Consider the following 26,679-nt stretch of genomic DNA (forward strand, 5'->3'; position numbering starts at 1 on the left):
TAGCCTTGAACATCAACCAGATCCTTCCAGTACAACCTGCTACCTAATACCAGTGAGGCGAAGGGCTGAGGCTGTGTGCTGGGGGGGGGGGGGGGGTGTGCAGGGTGTCCTTGGTGCATAGATGGATATATTCTTTGCAAATGTGATTTTATGCCAGCTAAGATAATTCATACAATAGCATTTATGTATATCACTGTGACAAGTATGTGAAGGTTTCATCTTTCTACTCCATACAGGTATTATAATAGAAATCAAATCATTACTGGTAAACAAAGGGTGAGTCAAGTGTGCTTCCTTCAATACTCTCCCACATTTTGTGCAGTAATTGCTTCTGCTCAATCTCAGACACACGTGCACCCTCATTCAGATACATTTGCAAAACTAACAGATAAGTGCAGCACAGAAAGGTGCACACATATTCTAAATGCACTCATACACATGAGAAGCTGCAGCAAATGGTTCTCATGTCTCCATTAAATATGGCAGGTATCATTTTGCACACAATGTTAGCTGTGGTTGTACATGCTTTTCTATGTTCATTAAAGATCAGAATGAAAAAGGTATCATCTTAAGAGGCACCTTGCTTGTGGTATCAAGCAAACCTATATTCTCCCATTTGCTAGCAGGGTGACCATGGGTAAGCAGGGTAACCTTTTGAGTCTCAGGTGATTTGTAAAATGAAGAAAAGAACACCTACTTCATGAGACTGCAGAGAGTATTAATAGTTAGAATGAAAATGTAGTCTAATACGAAATGTAGTCTAATACTAAATACATGCCAAGCGTTCAGCAAACATTATCACTATTGTTCCTCAGGACAATGGCACACACTACAAGGGCACCTATACAGGCCACATCTCCCTGTGTGGTAACCTAATCACAACTCACCTTTAGTTCTCAAGGTTATAATATGGGTTGTCCTTTCCTACAGAGGCTCATGCTAAACTCTGAATCTCTTCAAGGTATCAAATGAGCACTGGTCCTATTGATGGCTCTTTTGCCAAAGGGGCATTGTATTGTTTTTGCACACTAAGGATCAGTGCTCTCTACTTTTGTACGTCCATTCTTCTTGTATCCTCCCAAGAAACTATGGGAGGAAGCAACAGTCTACAAGTCACTGGGGAGAATGCAGGACTTGTGCAGCATTCACTGTCAAAGTGACAGAGATTCACATGACCAGGTCAGGATGTATAGCCTTGGCCAGCCAGTCTGCCTGCCTCACAATGCAAGGGTTTTACTAATTCCACTAATCCCACATTTGATAAGACATAAGAAGACAATTCTTATAAGGTTTGGAATCCTTGAGTCCATTTTTCTAACATTCTCCAAGAGATGAGAATATAAAAGAAAAAGAAGTTTTATGGGGATAGTTAGATTTGCGTACTTACCTATTTACAAGGGAGCCCTGCCCCTCTGACCTGGTCTCCATGCTATGAGGTAGAGCCAGGTCCTAGTGCCAAACTTCCTGCTGAGACATGCAGCCTTGGAGCAACCTTTTGTAGTTCACTCAAGGCCTTAGTGCCCATGATTTAAAACTAACAGCGGCAGTGGCTTCTGAAAACCTTAACCTTGGGAATCTCAACCCAAGTGCCTCATTGCTATGAGGGTCAGACTATTCTTGGAAGATAATAAATCGTTTTGTTTCTCTGTATGCCATTTTCTCCTTTATTTGCAGACTATGTGGGTGCTGGTCTTTGTTAGGAATTTGCATGTCTGATACTTGCTCCTGGTACCAGTTAGACTTAGAAGATGTCAGGGCTTACTGATACTGCTCTGGCAGATGAACAACCATTAAAGACTGAGAAATCATCAGCAAAAACTTAACAACTTCCAAAAAGCATAGGATTTGACTGTGGGAAATAAGGATGTTACAGGTGAGAGCATGAAAATACAGGAATGGCATAGAGCAGATCTGAATCTGCCCTTGGCCACCCTGAGCCTCTGTTTCATTGCTGGTAAAATGAGAATCATAAAATATACCTACTGAGTTATTTTATGGATTAAATGCTAAAACATTCACAAAGGGTTTGCTATTTCCTGGTACATGGCAAGTACTCCACAACTGCTAGTTATTAAATAATTCTTTTCTAACAAAGATTATATATATATATAACTTCAAAGGCTTCACCAAGACTGGCACCATGGCATAACAGGTTAACCTTCCACCCACAGCTTCAGCATCCCATGCAGGTGACCTTCAAGCCCGACCTTCACTTACAATCCAGCTTCCTGCTTTGGCTTGGAAAAGCAGTAGAGGATGGCCCTAGGCCTTGGGGCCATGCACCCATGTAGGAGATCCAGAAGAAGCTTTTGGATCATCGCTTTGGATTAGTTCAGATATGGTCATTGCATCATGTCCATTTGGGAAATGAACCGGTGGATGAAGGACCTTTCTCTATCTCTGTCTCTTTCTCTCTCTCGTCATCCCTCCAGTCCTCCCTCCCTCCTTCCCTTTATAAGTTGACTTTCCAATAAAAATAATTAAAAAAAAAAGTCACACATGACAGAACTCATTTGGCTGGAATACCATGGTAGGAGGTTTTGAGCTAGACAAAGCAATGCATTCAGAATTTGTGGTTGTGAAGTATAGCACATACAAAAAAAATTCCTAGAAAGTGGCTGATACTGTGGCACAGTAGATAAAGTTGGGTGGCATCACACATGAAACTGGTTTGTGTTCCAGCTACTTCACTTTAAATTCACCTCCCTACTAAGGATCTGGGAAAATCAGCAGAAGATGGCCCAAGTCCTTGGGCCCCTTATACCCCTGTGGCAGACCTGGAAAAACTTCGTGGCTCCTGGCTTTGGCCTGGCTCACACTTGGCTGTTGTGGTCATATGGGGAGTGAACCAGAGGATAAATGATTCCTCTCTCTCTTTCTCCTTCCATCTGTAACTCTCTCAACTAAATAAATATTAAAAAAAAAAAAAAAAAGTTCTAGCAGAGCCAGCACCATGGCAAAGTAGCCATTTTAGGGAATATAAATCATAGTATGAAAGATTTCTCCATCTCGCCTCTCTGTAACTCTGCCTTTCAAATAAAAATAAATCTTAAAAAATTTTTCAGGGCCTGGTGTTATGGCCCAGTGGCTATGTCCTTGCCTTGGATCCCATTCTAGGATCCCATATGGGTACTGGTTCATGTCCTGGCTGCCCCACTTTCTATCTGGCTCCTTGCTTATGGCCTAGCAAAGCAGTAGAGGATGGCCCAAGGCCTTGGGACTCTGCACCCATGTGGTAGATCTGGAAGAAGCTTCTGGCTTTGGACTTCAGATCAGCTCAGCTCTGGCCATTACATGCACTTGGGGAGTGAACTAACAGATGGAAAATCTTTCTGTATCTCCTCTCTCTGTAAATCTGTCTTTCCCAGAAAAATAAATAAATCTTTTCAAAAAAATTTTTTCTAGCAAAACTGGTTTTAAAAATAAGCCTATTTGGTACAGAAAAACCAAAATTATATATAGAGAAGGTTTTTGAAAAGTCTGTGCAAAGTTATAAAAAAAACTGCATGAAATTCAAATATTTTTGCACTGCAATAGGCTTATTTTTAAATTGAATTTTCTGCAAAAAATTTACAGATATGGATTCCTCTAAATAAAAAGCTATATTCAGGGCCCAGCACAGTAGCCTAGTGGCTAAAATCCTTGCCTTGAATGCACCAGGATCCCAAATGAGTGCCAGTTCTAATTTTGGCAGCCCACTTCCCATCCAGCCCTCTGCTTGTGGCCTGGGAAAGCAGTTAAGGATGGCCCAAAAGCCTTGGGACCCTGCACCCATGTGGGAGACACAGAAGATCTGGGCTCCTGGCTTTGGATCGGCTCTGCTCTGGCCGATTGGGGAGAGGCTGCTTGGGGAGTCAACTTTCAGAGAGAAGATCTTCCTCTCTGTCTCTCCTCCTATCTGTATATCTGACTTTCCAATAAAAATAAATAAATCTTACCCAAAAAAAAGCTACATTCAAGTAAAAATAGGAGACAGATCAATCTGGTATGTACTTACTAGCTGTTAAGTTCTTAAGAAAATTAATCTCTGTATCTCAGTTTTATCATCCAAAAAATAGTCTTGCAAATTATTTTACATTTGCATACTTGAATGTTACATAGATACTAACAACATGATTAGTGTTTTAGTAATATGAGAAGTAAAAAAATGTAAATGAAAAAAAGCATGGCATATTCTCTCATATAATTGGAGAATACCAGAAATTAAGAGAGAAAAAGAGACCCAGAAAGAAAGAGAAAAATACACAGAAAATAGTAACAGCAATAACTGACAGATGGTAAGAGTGGTGTTTTTTTGTGGGGGTTTGGCTCCTGGTGTTCTGTTTGCTCACTCAGCCTCTCTGGATCCCCTTTAGTCAGGTGTTAGGTTTTAGCAAGCAGAGGCTGTTACTACACTTCAGCAGCTCAAAATCATATGGGCTTTCCCCATGAGGAGTTTTTGTCGAATTTAGGTGCCTATTTATTGCAAAGGCAGTTACTGAGAGGAGAGATAGAGAAAGAACTTCTACCCACTGGCTCACCTCTTAAATGGCTGAGACAGCTGGGGTTGGACCAAGGCAAAACCATAAGCCTGGAACTCCATTTAGGTCTCCCAAGTGGGTTGGTTGCAGGTGCCCAGAACTTTTGCCATTTTCTGTTGCTTTCCCAGGTTAAAACTAGCAGGGAGCTGAACTGAAGTGGAGTGACTAGGACTTGTACCAGTGCTCTGATACTGGATGCCTGCATCACAGGCTTACCTCATTGTGCCACAATGTCAACCTGGACATCCTGAGTCTGAGCCTAAACCCTCCTCCCAGAAGTATTTGTGTCTTCCCCATAAGTATCAGCTCTGTCTTTTACCTTAGTGGCCTTTAGCTTCCACTCATATTGATTCCGTTCGTTCTCCAACTCTTCTACCTTGATTTTGAGGTGTCGGAGTTCTTGCAGTAACTCCTAGAGGAATCAGGGAGAAAGGCAAAGTTCTTATGGTTAAAGGTAATTGCTGGGTCTTTAGGCCTAATAAGTTCATGCACAGAAGGCTCTGAGGCAGCAGCGACCTCATCAAGTTCCATAGTTTAGAGCTTTAATCTCGATGTTTTGTTAGTATTTCAGAACCTGTCGGATCACTGAAAAACGCTAGAGTTCCAGACATAAGAGAAAACAGTTCTTTTCAAAGTCTGTTGTGCCTGTCCCTTCCTCTGACATCTGTATCTTCCATGGGATATGTCTACATCACGCACAGATATGCTGGGAGCCAGGAAATAGGAAGACGAGAAGTCTGGCCAAAAGGGGACAGCTTCTTCTCTTAAGCAGACAAGGTTTGGGAAAGCAGGTTCATGGGAAGTAGTGTTCTCTCTGTCTCTGCCTCTCTGATAAGGAGTTGGAACCTAGAAGAGCATGGTGATCCTGGTAGGCTTTATACAGGAACTGAAAGCCAGCAGGATAGAAGTTAAACAATAAAAGAACAAATGCTAGGTGCCAAATGTAGACATGAATATAGGTGGGTGAGGGTATATAGGGAGGGGTAACAGCAGGAGGAAGCACAGGAGAAGATCTGATGATATCAGCACAAAGTGGAAGATGAGGCTGGGAGCCTAAGTGGGGACTCAATTGATAAGGCTCTTAGATGTGAATATGGATTCCGATGCTATTCTCTGAACAACAGGGAGCCACTGAAGGTTGCTGGGTAGGGAAATGTTTGGGTAACGAAACAACTTTTGCCATGCTACTATAGCTGGTAAATGGAGGAGCCAGAATTCAAGTCCATCTGACTCCCAAGTCTTTGCTTTTAAAACTACCCCTTCAATAAAGAAGATGCCATTATGCACATGGCCATGAACCAAGATTTCCTTAATCACTAACTGCTCCTACTGACTAGTGCCTACCAGAATTGGCATAGCAGTAATTATTGCTTCTGAACTCTCAACTCACATACAGTTGACTTCCTACTCAACATCTCCATATGGATGTTGCCCAGCCATCTTAGAACTGTCAGGTCCCAAATGGAACTCTCAATTTCCAAATCACCCATCTTACTAAATGACATTTTTTGTCCATTTCATTGCCTAGGCCGAAACCTGAGTTGCCTCTGTAGCCTCTCTCTCTCCCCCCTTGTATGCAATTCATCACTAAGCTTTATCAATTCTACCTCCAAGCATATAACCCACATGTCTCCTTTCCCTCTATTTCTACCACCCCTACTTTGTTCTAGTAATTATTGTTGGTAGCCTAGGCAGTAACTTCAAATCCACTGACTCCAACAACTTCCAGGGGAATAACATAATTTAAAAAGCATCAGATCCTGGCATGTTAAACTTTAACACATGCCCATTACAATCTGGCCTGATTCAGCTTCCTGTTTGCCTCTTTATCATTATTTCTTCCCAGTTATACCCCTGACACATCGAAAGTTTTTAGTACTCTTTCCAACTTGGGTTTTCTGTCTAGAGCTGTTGATCAGGCTAACTCTGCCCATCCTTCAGCTCTTCCTGAGTAAAGCTTCCTAACTTCTACAATATGTCGTCTCTGCAGACATTTCTTTTCTGTAACCTGTCAATCTCTTACACAGTCTGCAATCAAACTTTTATGTGTATGAGTGCTTATGGCTAGTTCTCTCCCTGTCAGTTCCTCTGGTCACCAGCATGCCTGACATATAACAGGTACACATTAAGCATAAATGAATGATCACCTGAAACTCAAGTCATTATTTAACTTGTCTAGAGCTAGGAACATTGTGAGAAAATTCACCATGAAGTGACAGTGCTGACACCTGGATTTTGCAAGGCAATTTACTGAGACTGCATTATTGTTTAGGTGAGCATTTGCTAATGTCTGTTTATCAAAATGTCCTCCAAGCTAAGGTTAACACATCCATGATCTGTATCACTGGACATCAAGGCTTTGGTCACCTATTTTGGTTATCAGTGAATTTTCTAGGAACTGCCTGAGGAGCTCCAACATCTAGAAGCAGAGGATTTCTCTGTCCATGCTTGAATCCTTCAGGCTGGGACTGAATTGGCATGTCAAAGGTGCAGATCCAAGTGTGTGGGTTATCATGTCTGAGGACTGCCATTGTGGGAACACAGACTATGTCGTCTCAGTTCTTGTGCCTTGTTGATGCATGCTGTAGAGATTATGAAATCTCCCTTATTCGATTACGTAGGGGAACTTTTTCCTTGAAATTCATAGGATGGCTTAATTGTTCACTGTTAAGGGCAACTTTTTTCCTATTTTTCTCACAGGGTTTGAATCTTGCTAGGCATAAACTTGATTTTTTTTTTCATGACTTTTTGGTGGCCATAATTTTATTTGATTATCACAATAGTCTAGTGACATGTATGCAACTTTTAATTTTTTTGGTAATTCAATTTCTATTGTTAAAATGTATCTGCTTATATAAAGGGAACAGATTTCATGTGTTTTATATTGTGATGATTTCTTACATAAAATAGGGATGATGTGAAATAAAAGTGAATTTTGTCTACCACCCAGGAGGAAGAATGGGTATCTGCATCTCACAATTGGGAAGGAGAATACTGTGACTTCCTTTGCATAACTGCCCCATCACTCAGAGCATCTGACATACCTCAGTCCCGGTCCTAAGGGAGGTAAGTCCTGCATAGCACTTGGCCTCACCTGCCCAGACCCTGTTCAGTAAGGGTCCCAGAGTCCACCTCACATCCCCAGAGGGATGAGTCCAAGCTCTGCCTGTAGGCAACAGATCCATGCTAAAACACCACACTCTGTTCTGGTTAGGAAGAACCCCAGTCCCTCCCCCAGGGAAAGACCAAACACACACGCATGCTCTGATATACTTAAGTGTGCTTCCTACAGGTGACCCCTCCTGAGGGGCACAGTCCTGGCTGCACGGCTGGGGTTCAGCTGCACTGTCACCAGCCGCTGCCTTCTCTGAGTTATCCCTACTGAGTAACAGGCGCTCTTGAATCTGCCTGTGGATGTCCAGCTGTAGCCTACACATCTGCTCCTGCAGCTCACTGATCACATTCAGAATGGACTGTAGGAAGGAAAAGAAAGGAGAGAAAAGCACTGAAGGTCAGCCAACTCTCAAACATACCAGGGTTAAGAGAAAGCATGGAAGGAAGAAATGAAGTGTGTAGAAGCTGGGCTGCTGGCAGCTCCTAGGAGTCACTTACAATGGCCAGCTTCTTCCCTCACAGAAACCAAAACACACAGTGTTTTCCCTGAGGGTGTCCCCTCCATGGCCTGCCCTAGAGTTTGGACAAACCCCCACCACATCCCTTATGCCATCCCGGGCGAGCAGCCTTGCAGGATGACAACTGAAACATAGAGTCTAGAAGAAACTCTTTATCCAAGCACAAGCAATAGTTGATATGGGGATATGGGTGCACAACATGCACACACTGTTACATCTCCACACATGTGACCATATACATATGCTAACTCCCCATCCAAATATGTGTAAATATGACATACATGGCATACACATTCACATATGATAATATATACTCAGCTCTAAAGTTATTCAGTACCAACATGCCATATATTCCCCCCTACATTTTCCTATCTTATCCACAACACTACACTAGGCAATGTTACTGATCCACCTCACTGAAGTATGGTTTTACCTGGTCTATCATTATAGAAATGCGGATTTCTGTTATTGGCCAAACGAAGGTCAGTCTGACACGTCTCACTCTTGGTGGGTGTGGATCCCTACTTTATTCACTAGCTTCAGGCAAATCAGCACAAGGTCAACCTCAAACTTAACAGTCTATATTTTACAGAATCTACTTGTTTTTGCATTTTAGAAATCGAGGAAAACGTTCATTTCCAGTTGTTCAACAACTCATTTAATTTTTTTGACTCTTTAAAATGTACTTATAACAACCATTTTGGGGACTAACAATCCAAGTTCTTTGTATCTGTCCAAGGCAGTGAATAATCAAGTCTGTTCCCCCTTTTTCCAACCTTATAAAGAGATCTCATTTAAATGGCTTTCTACTGTACCTAGCATTATATGCTTTTTCAGGGTTTTCCCTGCCCTATACTGACCATACAGTGCACGTTGAGTGTCCTTGATACACGTCCTTTTTGTCCTTTTTACAAGTTCCTTTAAAAACTAGTTACTCTCGGGCCCAGCGGCGTGGCTCAGCGGCTAAAGTCCTCGCCTTGAAAGCCCCGGGATCCCATATGGGCGCCGGTTCTAATCCCGGCAGCTCCACTTCCCATCCAGCTCCCTGCTTGTGGCCTGGGAGGGCAGTTGAGGACGGCCCAAGGCTTTGGGACCCTGCACCCGCGTGGGAGACCCGGAAGAGGTTCCTGATTCCTGGCACCAGATCGGCGTGCACCGGCCCGTTGCGACTCACTTGGGGAGTGAAACATCGGATGGAAGATCTTCCTCTCTGTCTCTCCTCCTCTCTGAATATACGGCTTTCCAATAACAATAAATCTTTAAAAAAAAAAAAAACAAAAAACAAACAAAAAAAAACTAGTTACTCATGACACTGCTAAGTTCTTCCTTCTTACTGGCATTATTTGTGATATGGCACAGTCAGGATTATATCAATTTTAAGCAGCTCAGTATTCTTGACTTTTCTCTTTCTAACTTTCTACATTATGATTTACCAAAGCCTACAGTGCATGTCTATGTGTAGTTTTCCACTTGTTCATTTTCATGAAACATCACATAACAATGGCCACTGTGTCTCAATGTTCCTATCATTTTACTACATAAACTAACTTCTTTCCTCTGTCAATTTTTTTAAAAAGATTTATTTGTTCATGTTAAAGGCAGACTTACAAAGATAAGGATTGACAGAAAGACAGAGGTATCTTCTACCCACTGGTTCGCTTCCCAAATCACAACAGCCAAGTCTCGGCCAGGCAGAAGCCAGCTGTCTGGAACTCCATCCAGGTCTGCCATGCAGGTATCAGGAGTACAAGTATTCGGGGACACTTTCTGCTGCTTTCCTAGGTGCATTAGCAGGAAGCTGAATTCTAACTGTAGCAGCTGGCTCCAAACCAGCACCCAAAAGGGAAGTTACTGTCACAGGTAACAACTTAATCCACTGTGCCACACATAACACTGGCCCCTGGTACAATATGAGAGCCAAAATAGCAGTTTTCCCAGTTTTGATTTCTGCCTTCTGAATAAACTATAAGCAAGTGAGAAAAATCTTTCAAGTAAGTCTATCTTTATCTAGGATTTTTAGGAATCATGTAGCTGCTGCTCCCCTCCTTCCGTCACTACCCTTGGTCCATATTGGTCTGGGATCTATCGTTGCACATTCAAGTTCCTCCTTTGCTCAGTGAGACCATGTGCTGCACCCCAAAACTGCTGGGCCACTCTACCTTAATCCTTCCTAACCACATGTTATTATTTTTCAGTAGGAGTCAATTGTCATGCTCAGTATTTCACTTAGCTTTATAATTTAGAATTTATAATCCAGACCTAATTACCTTGTCAAACATAGGCCCTTTTATAATTTCATTACATTTTTGGGCTCCACATCATGAAGCCCAGAGAATACATATCAGTTTAGAACTGTTGCTCTGTGTTGCTATCTTCAACATGGTTTGCTTTCAAACCATTCATGGACTTTTTGAGGATTCTATATGAAGCACCTGGGCACCTCCTATCATTTTAGTCTTTCTTACCCCTTCCTATCTGTTAACTTTTTCATATTTTTACTCAGTTATTTTTCCTTCCTTCACGCTCAATTTAATTCCCTCTTGCCATCTTTTAATTTTGTTTTGTTTTCATTTATCTTACAGAGAAACAGAGAGAAAATTTCCATTCGCTAGTTCACTCACTTAAATACTCGCAACAACTGAGGTTGGACCAAATACCAAAAGCCAAGAACTTAATCTGGGTTGCCCATGTGGATGTGAGGGATGCAACTACTTGAGCCCATTACCTGTTGCCTCTCAAGGTACACATTAGGAGGAGGTTAGAATTGAGAATTAAACCATAACTCAAACTCATACATTGACATTCTGTACACTGTACTGCTGTTGGGAAAATACTCTCTAGACATTATAAAGGGAAGTCTGGAAATATCAAAATTTCAAGTACAGGTATCCCTTGCTGCATTGATTGCACTCCAATACTGTCACAAAAATGCATGATTATTCATTACAAGAGACAAAGGGCAGGGAGGAGAGGAGAGGAGAGGAGAGGAGAGGAGAGAAGAGGAGAGAGGAGAAGAAAGAGGAGAGGAGAGAGGAGAGAGGAGAGGAGAGGAGAGGAGAGGAGAGGAGACTAGAGAGGAGAGAGGAGAGGAGAGAGGAGAGGAGACGAGAGAGGAGAGAGGAGAGGAGAGAGGAGAGGAGAGAGGAGAGGAGAGAGGAGAGGAGAGAGGAGAGGAGAGAGACGAGAGAGGAGAATGGCAAGAGCAAGTGTTCCCATCCACTGCTTCACACAAAATGACTGCAAATGGTCAGGGATGGGCTGAGGCTGAAGACAGGAGCTAGGACTGCAATCAGTTCTCTAATACATCTAACAGGAAACCAATCATCTGAGTCATCACTGCTGCCCTTCAGATTCAACATCATCAAAAAGCTTGAACTGGGAGCCATAGGCACATATTACACCCAGACATTCTGATATAGATATGGACATCTGAACCACCAACCTAACTGCTCCAAACATCTGCTCCTAACATTATTTGCAGTGCCAAAAACTTGGAAATAACCTAAAGCACCTTGAAGGAAAACTGCTTAAGCAGTTTAGTCAGGTAATGGAATGTATGCAGACATAAATGAATGAAGAGGTTTCTTTTTTACTGTACTTGGTATGAAAAGAACTCCAAGAGTGCTGCTAAATTTAAAAGGAAAAGTTGAGAATAATAAAATGTACTTGCACAAAAATAGTGTATGAGACAGAGAGTGAGAGAATATATGTGTATATCCACATGAATTTGCTTATCTAGTCCTAAGATAACTATGGGAGTATGTATGTAAACAAGCACTGGTCCCTGAATCTTGACCTGAAGGACAGAGACAGATAAAAATTTTTGCTATTTGTACTTCTGAGCTATTCATTTTTAAAATGTGGATTTTTTATTTTTATTATTTTCATTTACTTAAAATGCAAGGTATGTGGTGAGAGAGAGAGAGAGAGAGAGAGAGGTCTTCCATTCATTGGTTTCCTTCTAAAATGTCCACACAGCCACAAAGCCAAGAGGCAGCAATATCCAGGTCTCCCATTTGGGTGGCAGAGGCCAAGCACTTGGCAATCATTTTCTTTGGCCCAGGATGCAATAGCAGAATATAGGGCTCAAACTGGCACTCCAATATGAAGTGAGGGCATCCCAAGCAGTGGCTTACCCTGATGCACCTAACCCTTGCCTCTTCATCTTTGAATTGCAGGAATGTATTTACCATAATAACCATAAGCAAACAAAATTAAAACAAGAATAATAAAACTGCCTGTCAAGTCAATTCCACTCTGAACAAACAACTTCGTAGCCTTCGTTCTGCATTACACACCTATTGTGTTGGCTGTCCCAGTTCAGGAACTTCCTTCCAAGTTCGTGGCCATGGGAAGAAAGAAGGGGTAGTGGTAGCACCATTTAGTGGGATGAAATTCCAATTTCTCCCAGGAAGTATTTAAGTTTCCTTCTAGATCTCTTCCTGCTCGTGTGTATACCTGATTAACTGGGACAACTTCATTCCCAGCACATCCTCGATTCCTGCTCTGGAAAATTGTAGGGAGCACTGCACGAGTGCCCTGCCCTAAAATAATGACTGGTTCAAGGCCAGGAGGCAGCAGGAAGACAGGAGGTCACAGGTGAGGCGGATGTGCCTCCTTTCCAGGGCCTGGCCAGTCAGGTAGCACCCAGTGGACCCACGGGAATGCAAGTGATGGGAGTGAGAGCTGAAATTGCTATGGCAATAAGTATAGTTATTGTTATTTTATAGGCTAGCCTGTTTTTGCAATTTTTTGGAGCATAGAAAATGTAGCTGTTTTAGCCACTTTTATAATTTTTAGCTAGAGGAATTAAGGATGCTTTTATTAAAGAAAAATGTTTTTGATTATTGTTTTATTTATGGGGTTGCAGGGTCTATAGTTGTAGAGGGATTTAATATTTGTAATTTTTGTTTTTAGAATTATATTTTTTCCCCTTGTAAACTATTTTCCCATTGAATAATGAACAAATTGTAGAAATGGAAATGTGGTAGGAACGTACTACTGATTAGCAGGTAATCGCATGTGCCTTGGCCTTGGAGTCCTGGCTGCTGCTCCATGGCTACTGTTGAAGAATGAATAATGGCTTGCTTTGAAGAATATGAATACAGTGTTTTAAAGAATTATCTCTGGGGACACCTGCTTAGCCTTGAAGTGCAGACAGAGTGACCAAATGTCTGTACATGCCCCCTTAGTCTTGAAGTAAAAATAAAATAATTAGTTGCTTGTGCAGAAGCTTGTGAGGTTTTGAGCAAATAAAAAGGACAGCTTTTTCTTGGGCTGTTGTGAGAACGCTCCAAGTGTCAGTGTCTGTGTCTTTCTTCATCGCCGACTCCATGCACCCTTTCCGAGCTCCGAACTCTCGGCTGGAGGTAGACTCCGGCAGAAAATGAATGCAGAAACTTCCAACTCCACTACAGGATCCAGCTCTAGAGCCCCGAACTCCCAGTGGGCAGGAGCCCCATATCCCCTTCCTTGAGGAAAAGGCTTCTGATTAATGTGCCTTTGATCTGGTGTGCCACACAGATATTTTCCTTGGCTTCGGCATCTTTCATATTCCATCATCTTAATTCTGGTATTTATTTTCCACATCAATTGCTCTTCTGCAACGTTACTTCTTAGGAATACACACAGTGATTTGAGCATTTTATGAGCCAGAAACTTTGCTGCCAGCTGACAGGAAAAGGTAAAATAAACATGAAATGTACTGTTTACCAGTATCTCACACAGGCCACTCACTGACTCCTGCACACAGCCAGACATCAAGAAATCTGTGTCTCCAAGTCCTCAGGTCTTTCAGCCACACCAGGACTTACCCTTCTCTACAACGTGACTGATGTAGGGTGATCTTTATCCGAGCAGAAAGAGCAGTCTGTGATGCTGTAGTGAATAGCATCCTCCTTTGTCATTGAAACATGAAATGGAATTTAAGAAAAGCCTGAAGTACACTAAGGAAGAAGAAAGAAAAGAAAAGAAAAGAAAAGAAAAGAAAAGAAAAGAAAAGAAAAGAAAAGAAAAGAAAAGAAAAGAAAGAAAGAAAGAAAGAAAGAAGGAAGGAAGGAAGTAAAGAAAGAAAGAAAGAAAGAAAGAAAAGAAAGAAAGAAAGAAAAAGAAAAGAAAGGAAAGAAAGAAAGAAAGAAAGAAAAGAAAAGAAAAGAAAAGAAAAGAAAAGAAAAGAAAAGAAAAGGAAAGAAAAGAAAAGAAAAGAAAAGAAAAGAAAAGGAAAGGAAAGGAAAGAAAAGAAAGAAGCCCTGCTTTTTCCAAACCACAGGCAATCAGCCCTTAGGCTAAACACACTCACTAGAAAAACAGCAGCAATGTACAAAGGGAGGCAGCATTCCCCTTATTCTTGCAATTGCAACCCCTGGTGACCTTAGCTAGCAAAATGTCACCTGAAGCAAACATCTCCATTGCAGTACCACGTGGTTGCACTCCCTGCTGCTCCTGACAGCCACAGAGGCAGAGATCTGGACCTATCAGTGAAGACTATGCTCAATTACAAGAATGAGAAACTTGTTTTAGGTCACTGACTGCTCACTGATTATCACAGGTTTGAACAGCCTGCAAAATTCCTGCACTTGGAAACCTAATATTTGTACTAGCAACTGGTAAGGGCTGTTATCTCTAAGGGCTGTTATCTCTTAGCCTCTGTTATCCAGAGGCTCAGGAACTATGTTGTCTTATGCAAGGGAAAACAAAAAAAAAAATTAGCTTTAAAAACAACCTTCAGAAAGAACGGAAGCAAAAAGTAAAACGACTGCTTTAGTGGTATTTGTCCCATAGGAGCTCCCCTTCTTTCCAGACTCCCCCGTAAAGGCCTCAGTTGTCCCCGTGTGGTACTACCTCCGCAGTCTTGCACAGAGGGATCGACTCGCACATGCGCCACAGAGTGTCATATGTGATTCTTGTAGCAACTAGTGCAAAGGGAGCCATGTGATCTAAACTGGCCCAATGAGATATAATATTGGCACTTTTCCTGGAAGCTTTGAAAACAACATCTCTCTTTCTATGGGAGTTGCCAAGTCTGGAGCCACATGGCTACCTCTGTCACCACAGGGAGACAATCTTCCTGAGAGGAAGGCTAAATCAGAGCCAAGAAATACAAGACTTGCTCTAGTGACACGGAGTAATTGTTGGGACTCCCGGTGGACATTTTAAACTCTGGATTTTTAAGTTGTGTGATCTAACAACTCTCCTCTCTTTTTAAAAGTGGTTTTGAGTTCATTCTCTGCCTTCTCACAGTTTATTGAATTCTGCGCCCAAAGTTCACATGTAATCACATTTTCTTGAAACACTGGAAAACAACTCAAAGCCAGGAGAAAATTCAGTTCAGTCTTTTTGACTGTTTTAGAAGCAGAATCCATTCAATATCTCACACAGATCAATTTTTAGTACGTGTGATTTTTTGGCAGTATATAAACTCTGTATAAGTCTGCATTTCCATTTCTACTATGCTTAACACCATTATCAGTAAGTGATCAATATAACCTGACCACTGCCACATGTCGAGCACTATGCCAAGGGCTGCACATCCTCTGCAGAATAATCAAAGAAAGATGAAGTACTGCTAAATCCATCTCACAAAAGAAAAAACAGTGAAATTAAAAAATTTTCCCAGGATCACAACGCTAATGAATAGCTCAGTTGGATTAAAGTAGGAGATCTCATACATTCGCCTGCACTTTTTCTTTTCTTTTTTCATTGTTTTAAGATTTATTTATCTTTATGGAAAGGCATTATTACAGAGAGGAGAGACAGAAATATCTTGCGTCCACTGTTTCACACTGGCCTCAACAGGTACGGCTAAGCTAAACCAGAACAAGGAGCCAGGAGCCAGGAGCCTCCTCTGGGTCTCCTACACAGGTGCAAGGTCCCAAAGCCTTGGGCCATATTCTACTGCTTTCTCAGGCCACAAACAGGGAGCTGGGTGGGAAATGGAGCAGCTGAGACATGAACAGTGGCTCATATGGGATCCTGGCATGTTCAAGGCAAGGATTTAGCCACCAGGCTATCATGCCAGGCCCTAGCTTGCACTTTTTCAAGAGAAGCTATTATCTTCAGCTCACTGTAGACTATCTGCTTTAGGCAACCATACTTCTTACTAATGAACATGCTCTCAAAACCAACATAAGAACTGGGCCTCACACATTAGAAGTGTCCTAATCACAAGGGTTTCCACAGACAACAGAAAAATATAGCAGGTATCAGTGAACAATAACATTGGCATTTATCAGAAAGGAACAATGTCCCCTTATAGATTTTGGAGATGTCTAAACAGAGCAAGGAGACAACAAAGCACCTACAAAATACCAACTGTTATACTGATATCTAACTTTTTATTTAGACTTTACCGCAGAGTAATCCAAATAAAGAAGCTGAGGTTCAAAGTGATTAAGTAGTTAACTTGTTGAGGTTCACAAAGCTGTGAAATTAGATCAGAATATCAGTCATGGCATCAGCTGGCAGGGGCTGGCACTGGAGGCTATATCTGTCAAGTCAAATTCCAGAACCACCAGAGAGTGCATGATCCAGGAGAGGGAGTGGCCTACAAGGGAAACAGGGGCTCCTCCCTCTTGAGCAAGAAAACCAGGACAGAGGCAGGCATGGCTAGACAGAAAAGCACCCAACAGCATGTGTATGGACTGAATAGTGGAGCTGGTTAGGTTGAACTAGGCTTCAATGCCCATTGACATGTATGAGAGCTGAATGGGATGTGGGACAGACTGGACTAGTCTGCTGCACATACTGGCAAGCACAGGAACCTGGTGGGGGTTATTGTGGGTCGCTCCAACTAGGCTGCAGCTCCCACTGGTTTATGTGAGGGCCGAGTGTGTGCTGGGCAGAATCAGGCTGGACTGCAACACCCATTGGTTCCAGTGAAAGACAGGGCTGGAAACAGAACCGACCCAGCAATTGCAACCACCATCTGCTTGGGGCGAGGACTGTACTGGGCCATGCACTTGCAAGTACACACAAGAATCTGGTTTGGTTTCACCTCAAAGTTTCTTTTGGGACCTCCCCAAATGAACTGCCATGGAATGCAAGTGCCAGAGTAGAGCCTCCTCAGAGGCTCAGATGGAGCAGTGGAGAGCATAACTAGCTGCACATGGAGGATATGGCAGTCCATCGGAACCTGCAGAGGATACCTGGCATCACAACAGAAGACAGAACAAATCAATCAACTACCCCAACCATATGTTGACCGTGAAAAACTGGGCAAACGGAGATTCTAAGGTGGACTATGTCAATCAGTGGATTCTGAAGAGATTTCATCATGCTTGGAATGGCGAGTTTGGCAGCAATTCATAACTGTTGAACTATCAAAGCCACTTGAGCAAGACCCTCAGAGCATGCCCCATATCAGGGACCTGGGGTGGGTGGGAGACTGGATGGGGCTTCTCCCTTTATCTCCCCCTTTACCCCAGATACAGGAAAAAAACAATGTGGAAAGAATAGTCTTATCCACTTTCCTGTAACCCTTGAACCTTTTTGCCCTAATTAACTATATAGATTGTAAAAAAAAATTATCAAAAATTAAAAAAAAAGAATAAACTTCTAGAACAGGAAAAAAAGAAAAAAGAGTATCAGCCATGGGGTTCCAAACATAAAACATAGCTCCTTTATATCTCACATTACCAGGAGTGACTATAAGGATGTGAACGGAGAAACAAAGGAAGATGGTGATCTAGACTTAAACAGGCTGCTTTCTCAAATAAATGAGCCTACAAATTTGCTAAATACATATTCAAAAAGAGTTCTGGCATACTCCAACCTATAGCATGTGGAGTCTGAAAGACAAAATGCAAAACCTCTACAAGGTTTGTGTCCCGGTTCACCCTTATGACCCATCATAAGAAAAGAAGCCAATCCCCTGGGACTAGCATGTGGGTCAGTAAAGTGCACATTGAAAGAAAAAGTCTCCAGTGTCCTTGGATATTGTGACAATAGCCCACTGAGGGGCTAATCAGCTGGTTCTCACAGAAGACATCCTGTGTCCCCCAGGTTTGCCCTGGTCCTTCCCTTGCCACTGCTTCCCTTTCCATCCTTGTCAGCAGTTTGAGGGAGGATAGAGCCTGAAAGCCAGAACTTAGTGGTTTGGGTATTGCTGAAAAATTTGCAGCTACAGCAAAATGCGATAACTTGGTATTAACAAAACATTCTTCCTCTAGTGCATAGATACTTGTGGCACCCAAGGGCTGCCAGGTTTGAGGTTGACCAGATGGCCTAAGTCCATATTAGGATAATTTCCCCAGATCTAAGTTTATGATAATACAAGATTCCCCTAGGATTCGGCATATCACACCCACCTCTGCTTTTCTTTGTTTCTCCTCTTGCTCTCTCTGCTCCTTCTCCATGCCAACCAGCTTGAGCTTCAGCTCAGAAACTTCGGTCATCAAATCGAGCTTCTGGGTCTCAAGAGATGTGCGACTTAGCAGCTCCTGCAAGTAAAAACAAGCTTCAAATCACCAATCACCATGGCAACAAAGACAGCTCTAGCTCTGAATATAAAGCACTGTCTAAGCCATATGTTGGACATCACAGAATTGAGACTGTTGCTTATGTGCCACAGACCCATTAGAGTCTCTGGGTCTGCAATCACACTGGATCACTCAGAGATAGCCTAGCCCCTGATATCACCCACTGTGTTCTGAAAGACAACGTGAGTGGTATCTCTCATTTGCTCACAAAAACCATTATTCAATATTTGCAAGTACAGAGAAATGGATATGTACACTCAATAAAAAAAAATTTCTCCTCTATTTTTAAGACAAAGCAGCAGGTCCTTTCTGCCAAAACAAATAAACTCGTGTCAACAACGTATTTTTTAAAAACTAAAATTTCTGTATCTTCTCTTGCCACGCATTGTTAGGTGCTTTAACATACATTGCCAGGATAAACTTTCTCAGATATTTGGCAGTAAAAATATCTTGATTTTACAGATGAGGGGATAAGTTCAAAAGGCTAAATAAGTACAGAAAGGGCTCTGACTGGCGTAGTGTAAGAGCAAGCTACAACTCTACCTGTGGTGCGGACATCCCATATGAGTGGCACAGCTCTGGTCCTCACAACCATTTGAGGAGTGAACCAGCAGAAGGAAGAGCATTTTAAAAACTAAGTGCAGAAAAGCTACATAAATATTTGGCTGAGGTCACATGCCAATAAGCAGCAGAGCTAGTTTTCAAAACAAGGTCTAGTTAATTCCAGAACTCATTTCTGCCTAATGTGTCATACTGCTTGCCAAACAGCAAAGAGTTTAAATATTTTTTTTCAATATAGAGAAAAAAGGCCATCAGCAAATTTTCACTGAGCCCAGGAAACATCCACTCAAGATGATAAGGTTTAACAAGTAAGTGGTATCTACAAAGGCCTTAGTGCCTAAAGCTACACAGGCCATGAAGGGCCACAAGCCATTCTTCTCTGGGTGCACACAGGAATGATTGCTTCTCTGAGTCCTGAAGAGCTGAACATGCCACTTACTCTCCCAACTCCCCTTCCTTATCTGCTTCTTTTTCTCTATCACCTCATTCTCTGTCAATCTCACCAGCCTTACTTCTACCTGTCTTGTACTAAGTATTATTTAAATCAGTTGGCAAAAATAGATATTACAAATAAAAAGATAAAAATCATAAAAGTCAAAGCATACAGGAAAAGAAGTTGAAGCCAGAGTTACAGCTGGTAGAGAAACCTACCACAACGTTCTATAAGCAGTTAGACTTGGGTTATAATTTATATGTGAGCTTTTCAGCTGCTAATGCAAAGGGGGGAAAGGAACAACCACAAATATGAAGGCACATAAGATAATAACCATTATTCTATAAAATCGAGATTCTAACAATAACAAAAATTCTTCATGAGATTTTATTTACTCAATAAATAAGTTTTTAAATACTTACCACAGCCAACATCCACAGAAGAAAATTAAAACAAAGCCCTGTTGTATCTTAACACCACATTCACACAGTTCTATCTATGGACTAACACTCAGCATTTATTTGAGAGATTCAAAAAGCCCTCAGAATATTTCTCTCCCAAAAGCTAAGAGTTTATTCTACTTCCAATATTTCTTAAATCCCTCTAGCTACTTTAATAACTGAGTTATAATTGGCCATGTCAGTGTCCCAGCCGATGAAGATAATATTTTAATTGATTCCAATTAGCCATTTCAATTGGTCACATCAACATTCCAAGTGGCAATCAAGTTGTATACACTAGTGTTTTAATTAGAAACCTAAGCTAAGTTAATTTTATATAGCTAACTATTAATAAACTGCATACTTCAAGCCTCCTAACATATGCATTAGCACGAGCTTCTACCTTTCAAGATCATCTCCCCTTGTCCTTGTCATTAGTAATTATTATTCTAGTTCCTGGTCTCAAAAGTAACCTCAACAAAGTTTTATCCCAACTCAGCTTGACTTTCCCATCTTCATCCCAGCAAGGCCTTTTTAACCACTTACGTACGGTAATTAAACATGTGTCTCAGTGGGAATTCAGCATATAGCCTCCTTCTACTTTCAACATTAACTTTGCTTCGGTACATTACATTGTATTCTTCCCGGCCACTTCAAGTGGATAGCACTCTGATCCCACCACCCCAAATTCTAATTTCCAGAACAACTTTCTCTGTATTTCAAGACTGCTTCCATCAATATTTGTTCCCTCCATTGGTCCACAACATCCACCCCATCCAAGGTAGTCCCACCAATCATAACATACTATCCACAAATATCCAGTAACAAAACAGTCTCTTACTTTTCTTGATGCTTTTGTTTTTTGATCAACAGCTTTTCTACCTACTGCAGGTGCATTCTGTCTCCTCAGCAGTCTCAACATCCTAGTTAATGTCTCTTCAACTCAGTGTCCACTGTGGCTTCACATGGATCTCAGTTCCAATGCTTTGCTTCCAATTCCTCTCAGCTTTTCAGCAGCATTGGCTGCAATGTGGCCCTTATCTTTACTAAGAATGTTTGCTCTGCTTCTAAAATTTCAGCTATGAAATTCTCTCTCTCCTCTAGATACAATCTACTGACCTTTCAACTGTGCCACTTGCTACTGAGGTCTTTAATTTCTTCTTGTGTAACTCCCATTTTCCTGGTTTATCAACTTCCTTTGATATATTTGTTTCCTTATCCACTGTATACCTTAAAAATTAGTCATTTTAACTGTACTCAAATCTATACCAGAAAAGTCTTCACCCAACTCATCCTTCCACCAAGGTCAATGTGTGTTTGTTTACCATTCCCCATGGCCTGAGAATAGATGGTGAAAGTCAATGAAAGATACCAACTGCCTTCAATATAAATTTATAAGATTTAATTATACTTTATTTTTCAATATTTCCTGGAAAATTTTGTGTTTATCTCTGGATGATTCCCTTCGGGGATTATTCAAAATCTTTTCTATTGTCCTTGAGCCCTAAACTCTAGTCTACCATCACCTTCTTCTCAATCTTCTCTATTTACTGAAAAGATAAAATTCATCTCGTCATTCACTGAATTTCAGTTCCATTTCAAAGTTTCCCAGAATAATCTCTTATTCATTTCAAATTTCTTGGAGAAAACTAGCAGATAACTCCTTTCTAAGATGGATCTGGCCTAACTGTACATTGACATCTTTGCTGTCAGGTTCTTTGACCTTACAGAATTGCTCCCTGGATCAGTAAGCTTTCCAAGTCACACATCAAAAGACATTATGTTTCCAGAAGTTGTTCTTATCTACCATGTGACTGACCTTCCTGCTTTGGGACATTTTTCAGTCTCCAGGTTAAGCTCTCCAGGTTAACTCTTATCCCTGCTGTCTTATCTTTCCATCACTTCTCAGCAAGACATCTGCCTGCCAGAACCTGGTTTATGCCTTTACCAAGTACAGCGCAGAAATAACATCAGTTGTGGTGACCAATCTCCAGGCTCTCAGATACAACTTCTACTCCTCAGCTCTTAACTAACTCACATTCCATCCACTACATGCAAGCTGATTCTTGCCACTTCATATCATTTGTTTCAGAATTTCTTCATCTTCTTGTCTTTCTCCATTTCCATGACTGGTTCCTTTTAATCTGTCTACCCTTTAAGGAGAACATTTTTGGGTGCTTTAGGCCTCAGCACCAAGACCCATCAGCTTGGGATCCAACCTATAAGCACCCTTGTGGCAAGCTTGCCCCAGTATAGACAACTTACCCTCCAGGGTTGGATCTTCTGGGATCTCTCATAGTCACACAGCCTGGGGATCAAAAGTGAGGGAGGCAGAGGGCTAGGGGAAGGGACCAAGGCTTCATAAACAACTTTCTGCTTCTGTCTCAAAGTTTCTGGTCTAAAGGGATTTGAAAAGGCTCATGGAAAATGGAATTACAAGGGGGAAAGATAAATTTGAAATCCACACATAGGTTTTTTAATAATATACATTTTCTGTGGACTTTTTGAAGACTCATCACATAAATGAGAGAACAGAGGAACTAGGAGGCTGTTTTGCTTAACTCATTGCAAAGGACCATGAAATTGGGTAATAAAGCTTAAGAAAAAAAAATAAAGAAAAATCATCACTCACCCCCCCCTTGCTTCATCACTATCACTAACCACTTCCAGAAGGCCAAGTACCTCTCCTTTCTCAGAGATGAAAGTAAGTTTACATCTCACAAAAACCCATCATTTCCTCCTTCCAAAGCACAGGTTCTGACTAGAGCTGATAAAAATAATTTGCCTTTTAACTTATCCTCTCCTTAGTGGACCACATGTTGAAGCAATTACCTCCATCTTTGACTGTGGAATATGACCCAGGGAATTACTGACCAATGACAGACGACTGTAGCCAGATTGGCAATCTGAAACCAGAATAAAAGAACAGGCCATGGAAAGACATGAAAGGAAAAATATGTCCCTTTGCCCTTTGAAGTAAAAGGTCCAGGCCTGGCTGGAAAGCTGTTTTCATGCAAAACACCCTGCAGACAAGAGGGGCTTGTTGTTAACTTAAGTTGGAGTCTAGTCTCAGCCCCACAAATTAAATCATCTCTCTGAACCTCATGTCTGCTCCACACTGTGATCCCTAAATCCAATATCAAATGAAGTAAACTTATAGAAACTGGTTATTCAGTCTCAGAAATCTTCCAGAGGGAATTTTAGGAACAACTTGGAAAATTGATGTTTCATTTGCAACTCAGTGCTTTACCTCCTCAAACAGATATATGCTTCCACAAGGTCATGTCCACAACTGCTTAATATTCTCTTTGAGACAGAAACACCTTAAAGGTTCTGAGAAATTCATCAGCCAAGTACCAGGCCTGTGCTTAGCCCTTATAACCCCTGCTCTGTATCTGACTCACACTGGCCGTTGAGTGATGGTTCATTTCTTAACAAGTAAGAAAACAGGCTCACTGGCTTTCCCAGACCAACAACATATGGCCAGTTTACAGAAGCTCACATCCACTACTCCCATGCCACTACAAATGTCTCCTTCAATATTCATCTCAAAGGCAATCAAAACAGTTAAGCTGCCTAAACCCTGAAGTTTTGGGTTGGAGGAAAAGCAGGGGTTAGCATCCCAGGAGCAGGCTATGTCCTCATCACTGTGCTCCTTTACAATGACTTCCTTCTGACAATGACATCATTTCTGTTCTTTTAAACACTTACTTATTTGAAAGGGAGGGTGACAGAGACAGCCATATGTGTGCACATATGAGCATACACACACATCCCTTCTGCCCACTGGTTTACTTCCCAGATGACTGCAACGACAAACTAAAGTCTTGAGCTCCACCTGGGTTTCCCATATGCATGGTTTCCACTGCTTTCCTAGACTCATTGCCAGGGAGCTAGGTCAGAAGTGGAGCAGCCAGAATTTAAACCAGTGCCCACATGGAACGCCAACATTATAGGTGGAAGCTTAACCCACTATGCAACAGTGCCAGTCCACTATGTCTGTTCTTGACACTGATTACATCTGCAAATATCCCATCTCTAACACATGCTCCAATTGACTACCAGCTGTGTGAAAAGCCTTCTATCCAACAAATAGTGTCAGCTTCTTCCCTAAGATCATCAATCTCAGGACCCAAGTGTTCACAGAGACCACTTTAGAAGACACTACCAGGAACCTCAAATACTCCAATGTGGAGGGCACTCTCTGTAATACTGGTCTGAACCAGTCACAAGAAGATCACAAGTCCATGCCTGAACTCCTGAAGTGTGATTCTGGCCCTGGTCTCTCATGGCTTCAGTGTGTCATGATGGGCAATGTCTTGACCTTGCTTAATGACCAGAGAGGTACCATCCAGTGGTGTGAGCTTGGGAACCCAGCCTCAGACTGTCTAGAGAAGTACAAACTTACTCAGGCTGTGCCTCCTTCAAGATCCACTTTTACATTTCCTGAAGAATGCTTTTACTGGTGAAGTTTTTCTGGGAGAAGCATGCCCAGTGCAACTCAGAGCGCTGCCTTAGGCAGTCCTACAAGAGGCTTGTAGCTGCTTCTCCTTACTCCACATCCTGCAGAGAACTGCAGACAAGAAGTATGAACTCATCTGCGAATGTATTCACAATTTGTGTGCTGCTCATGTAGAACTCTGCTAATTCTCCTTGTTCTAGGTTTGCCTATCTAACCCCAAGAAAGGTTTCCACATTCTCTCCTTCTGGAGGCTGGATGAGTTCATATGCAAAAGAAGGTATCTGGGAGCTGGTGCAGCACTGAGCAGGAACTGGGCCTGGTTCAGCCACGCTGAGGAGTGTGAGGTTCTTGACTTGGGTGAGGATTAATTTCCTTAGCTTAGGCTGTTGAAGAGAACTGGCATTGGTCAGGGGACAGCACTGGAGAGGGATAACTTGATGAGCTTTGTAGACCCTATCCATGCATAGGGTTTGAGTTTCCTCAGATCCCCCTGGTGCTATTCAGCCACTGTGGCCATGAGGAATCTCTAGAAAATCTAGAGCAAAGGTAACCAATCAGAGGTCTACAGGCCAGGTGAAACCTATAGATGTGTATTATGTGATCCACACAATTTTTCTTTTTTAAATTAGTTGCCAATGTTTTTAAAATGGAACAAAATGTTTATATCTGGAGTGCTAGTTCTTATGAAAAGCAGGAATATCTAGCATTTGAGTGCTGTCAGCTAGAAAGAGAATAGTAGCCGCCACCATTAGAGAGGATGCATTCAGTACGCATGGTTATCATAAGCAGCCCACTCCAGGGAAGCACAGTGCCAGTGGGCAGTGGGATGGTCTCAGGCTGAGCTCCTTAAGCAGCAGGCTAGGTGTGGCTTGGCAGGAATGGACTCAGGCTGCAGAAGGAGGTGTTTGCCTCCATTCTCTGCCTCTAGGCCATGAGTCATTCTGGATCTTACCATTAGAAGCTAACAGTCCTGCAGCTGAGGACATCTTAGCCTAAAAGGATAAGACATTGCCTGTCCTCCTTTCAGAGGACCCATATACACTCCAAGCTGTGCAGAGGTGTAAGAATCACATATTTATACAAACAGTATCAAGCTAATTTCAGGAAAGCAATAGTATCACATGTAGCTGAATGTTCAACCTGGAACTTACATCTGGGAACTCAATGATCTCAAGCTCTGGCATCATTAAGTCCAGCAAATGCATGAGAGAAAGCTGAGGCTCAAATGCGTTCTAGAACTTGAACTCAACAATTTCTATATCACATGCCTCTTTTTCTTGGAAATAATGAGAATATACTGAAAACGTGGGAGTGGCAAACAACCCAGAAAAGGCAAATAAAACAGTACCATACTCCAAATAGACCAGGTCAAGACGTCCATCTCTGTGGCACATGGTACTGGCAAACCACAGGCCTGATATGACCTCATTCATGGGACACAAAAAAGGAGGATTTCAGAAAAATTAATGCATGAGATTTAAGATGTAACTAGGTAGGAGAGAAAGTTCTGGTGTTCATATACACAGTAAGGTGACAAAGGTAATTTTAAAAAGGTAGAAGAAAAAGTTATGTACATTTTCACTATAAATAAATAATAAATGATTGCACAGATATGTATGCCCTAATTTGAACATATAGTCTATGCACATGGGAAATCATCATTTGGTAACTACATAAACATATACAATTTTACACATAAGTTAAAAATAATAGAAAAATTTGAGGAAAAAAAGGAAAGAGGGCTTAGAATAAACAGGATATCGAAAGTGATTGTGCTTTTAAACTTTCACAAAGTTTAAAATGTAATTGCTTAGATGGATAACACTTAGAGGGACAAGACAGCCTGTTCCTAGGTGGTGCTAGACACCAACATCAGATTTCTTGTTACAGACACTCTTGACAATGGAGTAGAAATGCTGTCAGGGAGAGACTGCACAGCGTTCCGGAAGAGAAGCCAGGGCAGGCAGACAGATAACTCACGACAGTACAATGCAGCTATTCTCCGATCTCCTCCTATTATGTGGCTACCTTCCAGGTCTTACCTGAAGGATAAAACCAGCCCCCTGACATTTTCAGCTCCTGAAACATCAGTACCCTGACATTTTTAGCCCCTGAAACATCAGCACCCTGATATTTTCATATCTTCCAGGCTCCAT

General features: G+C 41.8%; 1 protein-coding gene across 9 annotated transcripts in view; it reads right to left on the reverse strand.

The window, feature by feature from the left end:
• The window catches only part of PPFIBP2 (PPFIA binding protein 2), a 164,003-nt gene that overhangs the window by 33,555 nt on the left and 103,769 nt on the right, over positions 1-26,679 (reverse strand). For 7 of the 9 annotated variants that reach the window (XM_058663441.1, XM_058663443.1, XM_058663447.1 and 4 more), the window contains 3 exons: positions 18,457-18,588; positions 7,811-7,993; positions 4,840-4,932 (listed from right to left, as the gene is read on the reverse strand). In XM_058663441.1, coding sequence (XP_058519424.1) covers positions 4,840-4,932; positions 7,811-7,993; positions 18,457-18,588 — 408 coding nt within the window. The remainder of the gene's footprint in view (positions 1-4,839; positions 4,933-7,810; positions 7,994-18,456; positions 18,589-26,679) is intronic. The other 2 variants (XM_058663445.1, XM_058663446.1) reach the window with 1 other exon arrangement.

This window comes from Ochotona princeps, chromosome 4 (genome assembly GCF_030435755.1).
Source record: "Ochotona princeps isolate mOchPri1 chromosome 4, mOchPri1.hap1, whole genome shotgun sequence".
NCBI classification, from domain to species: Eukaryota; Metazoa; Chordata; class Mammalia; order Lagomorpha; family Ochotonidae; genus Ochotona; species Ochotona princeps.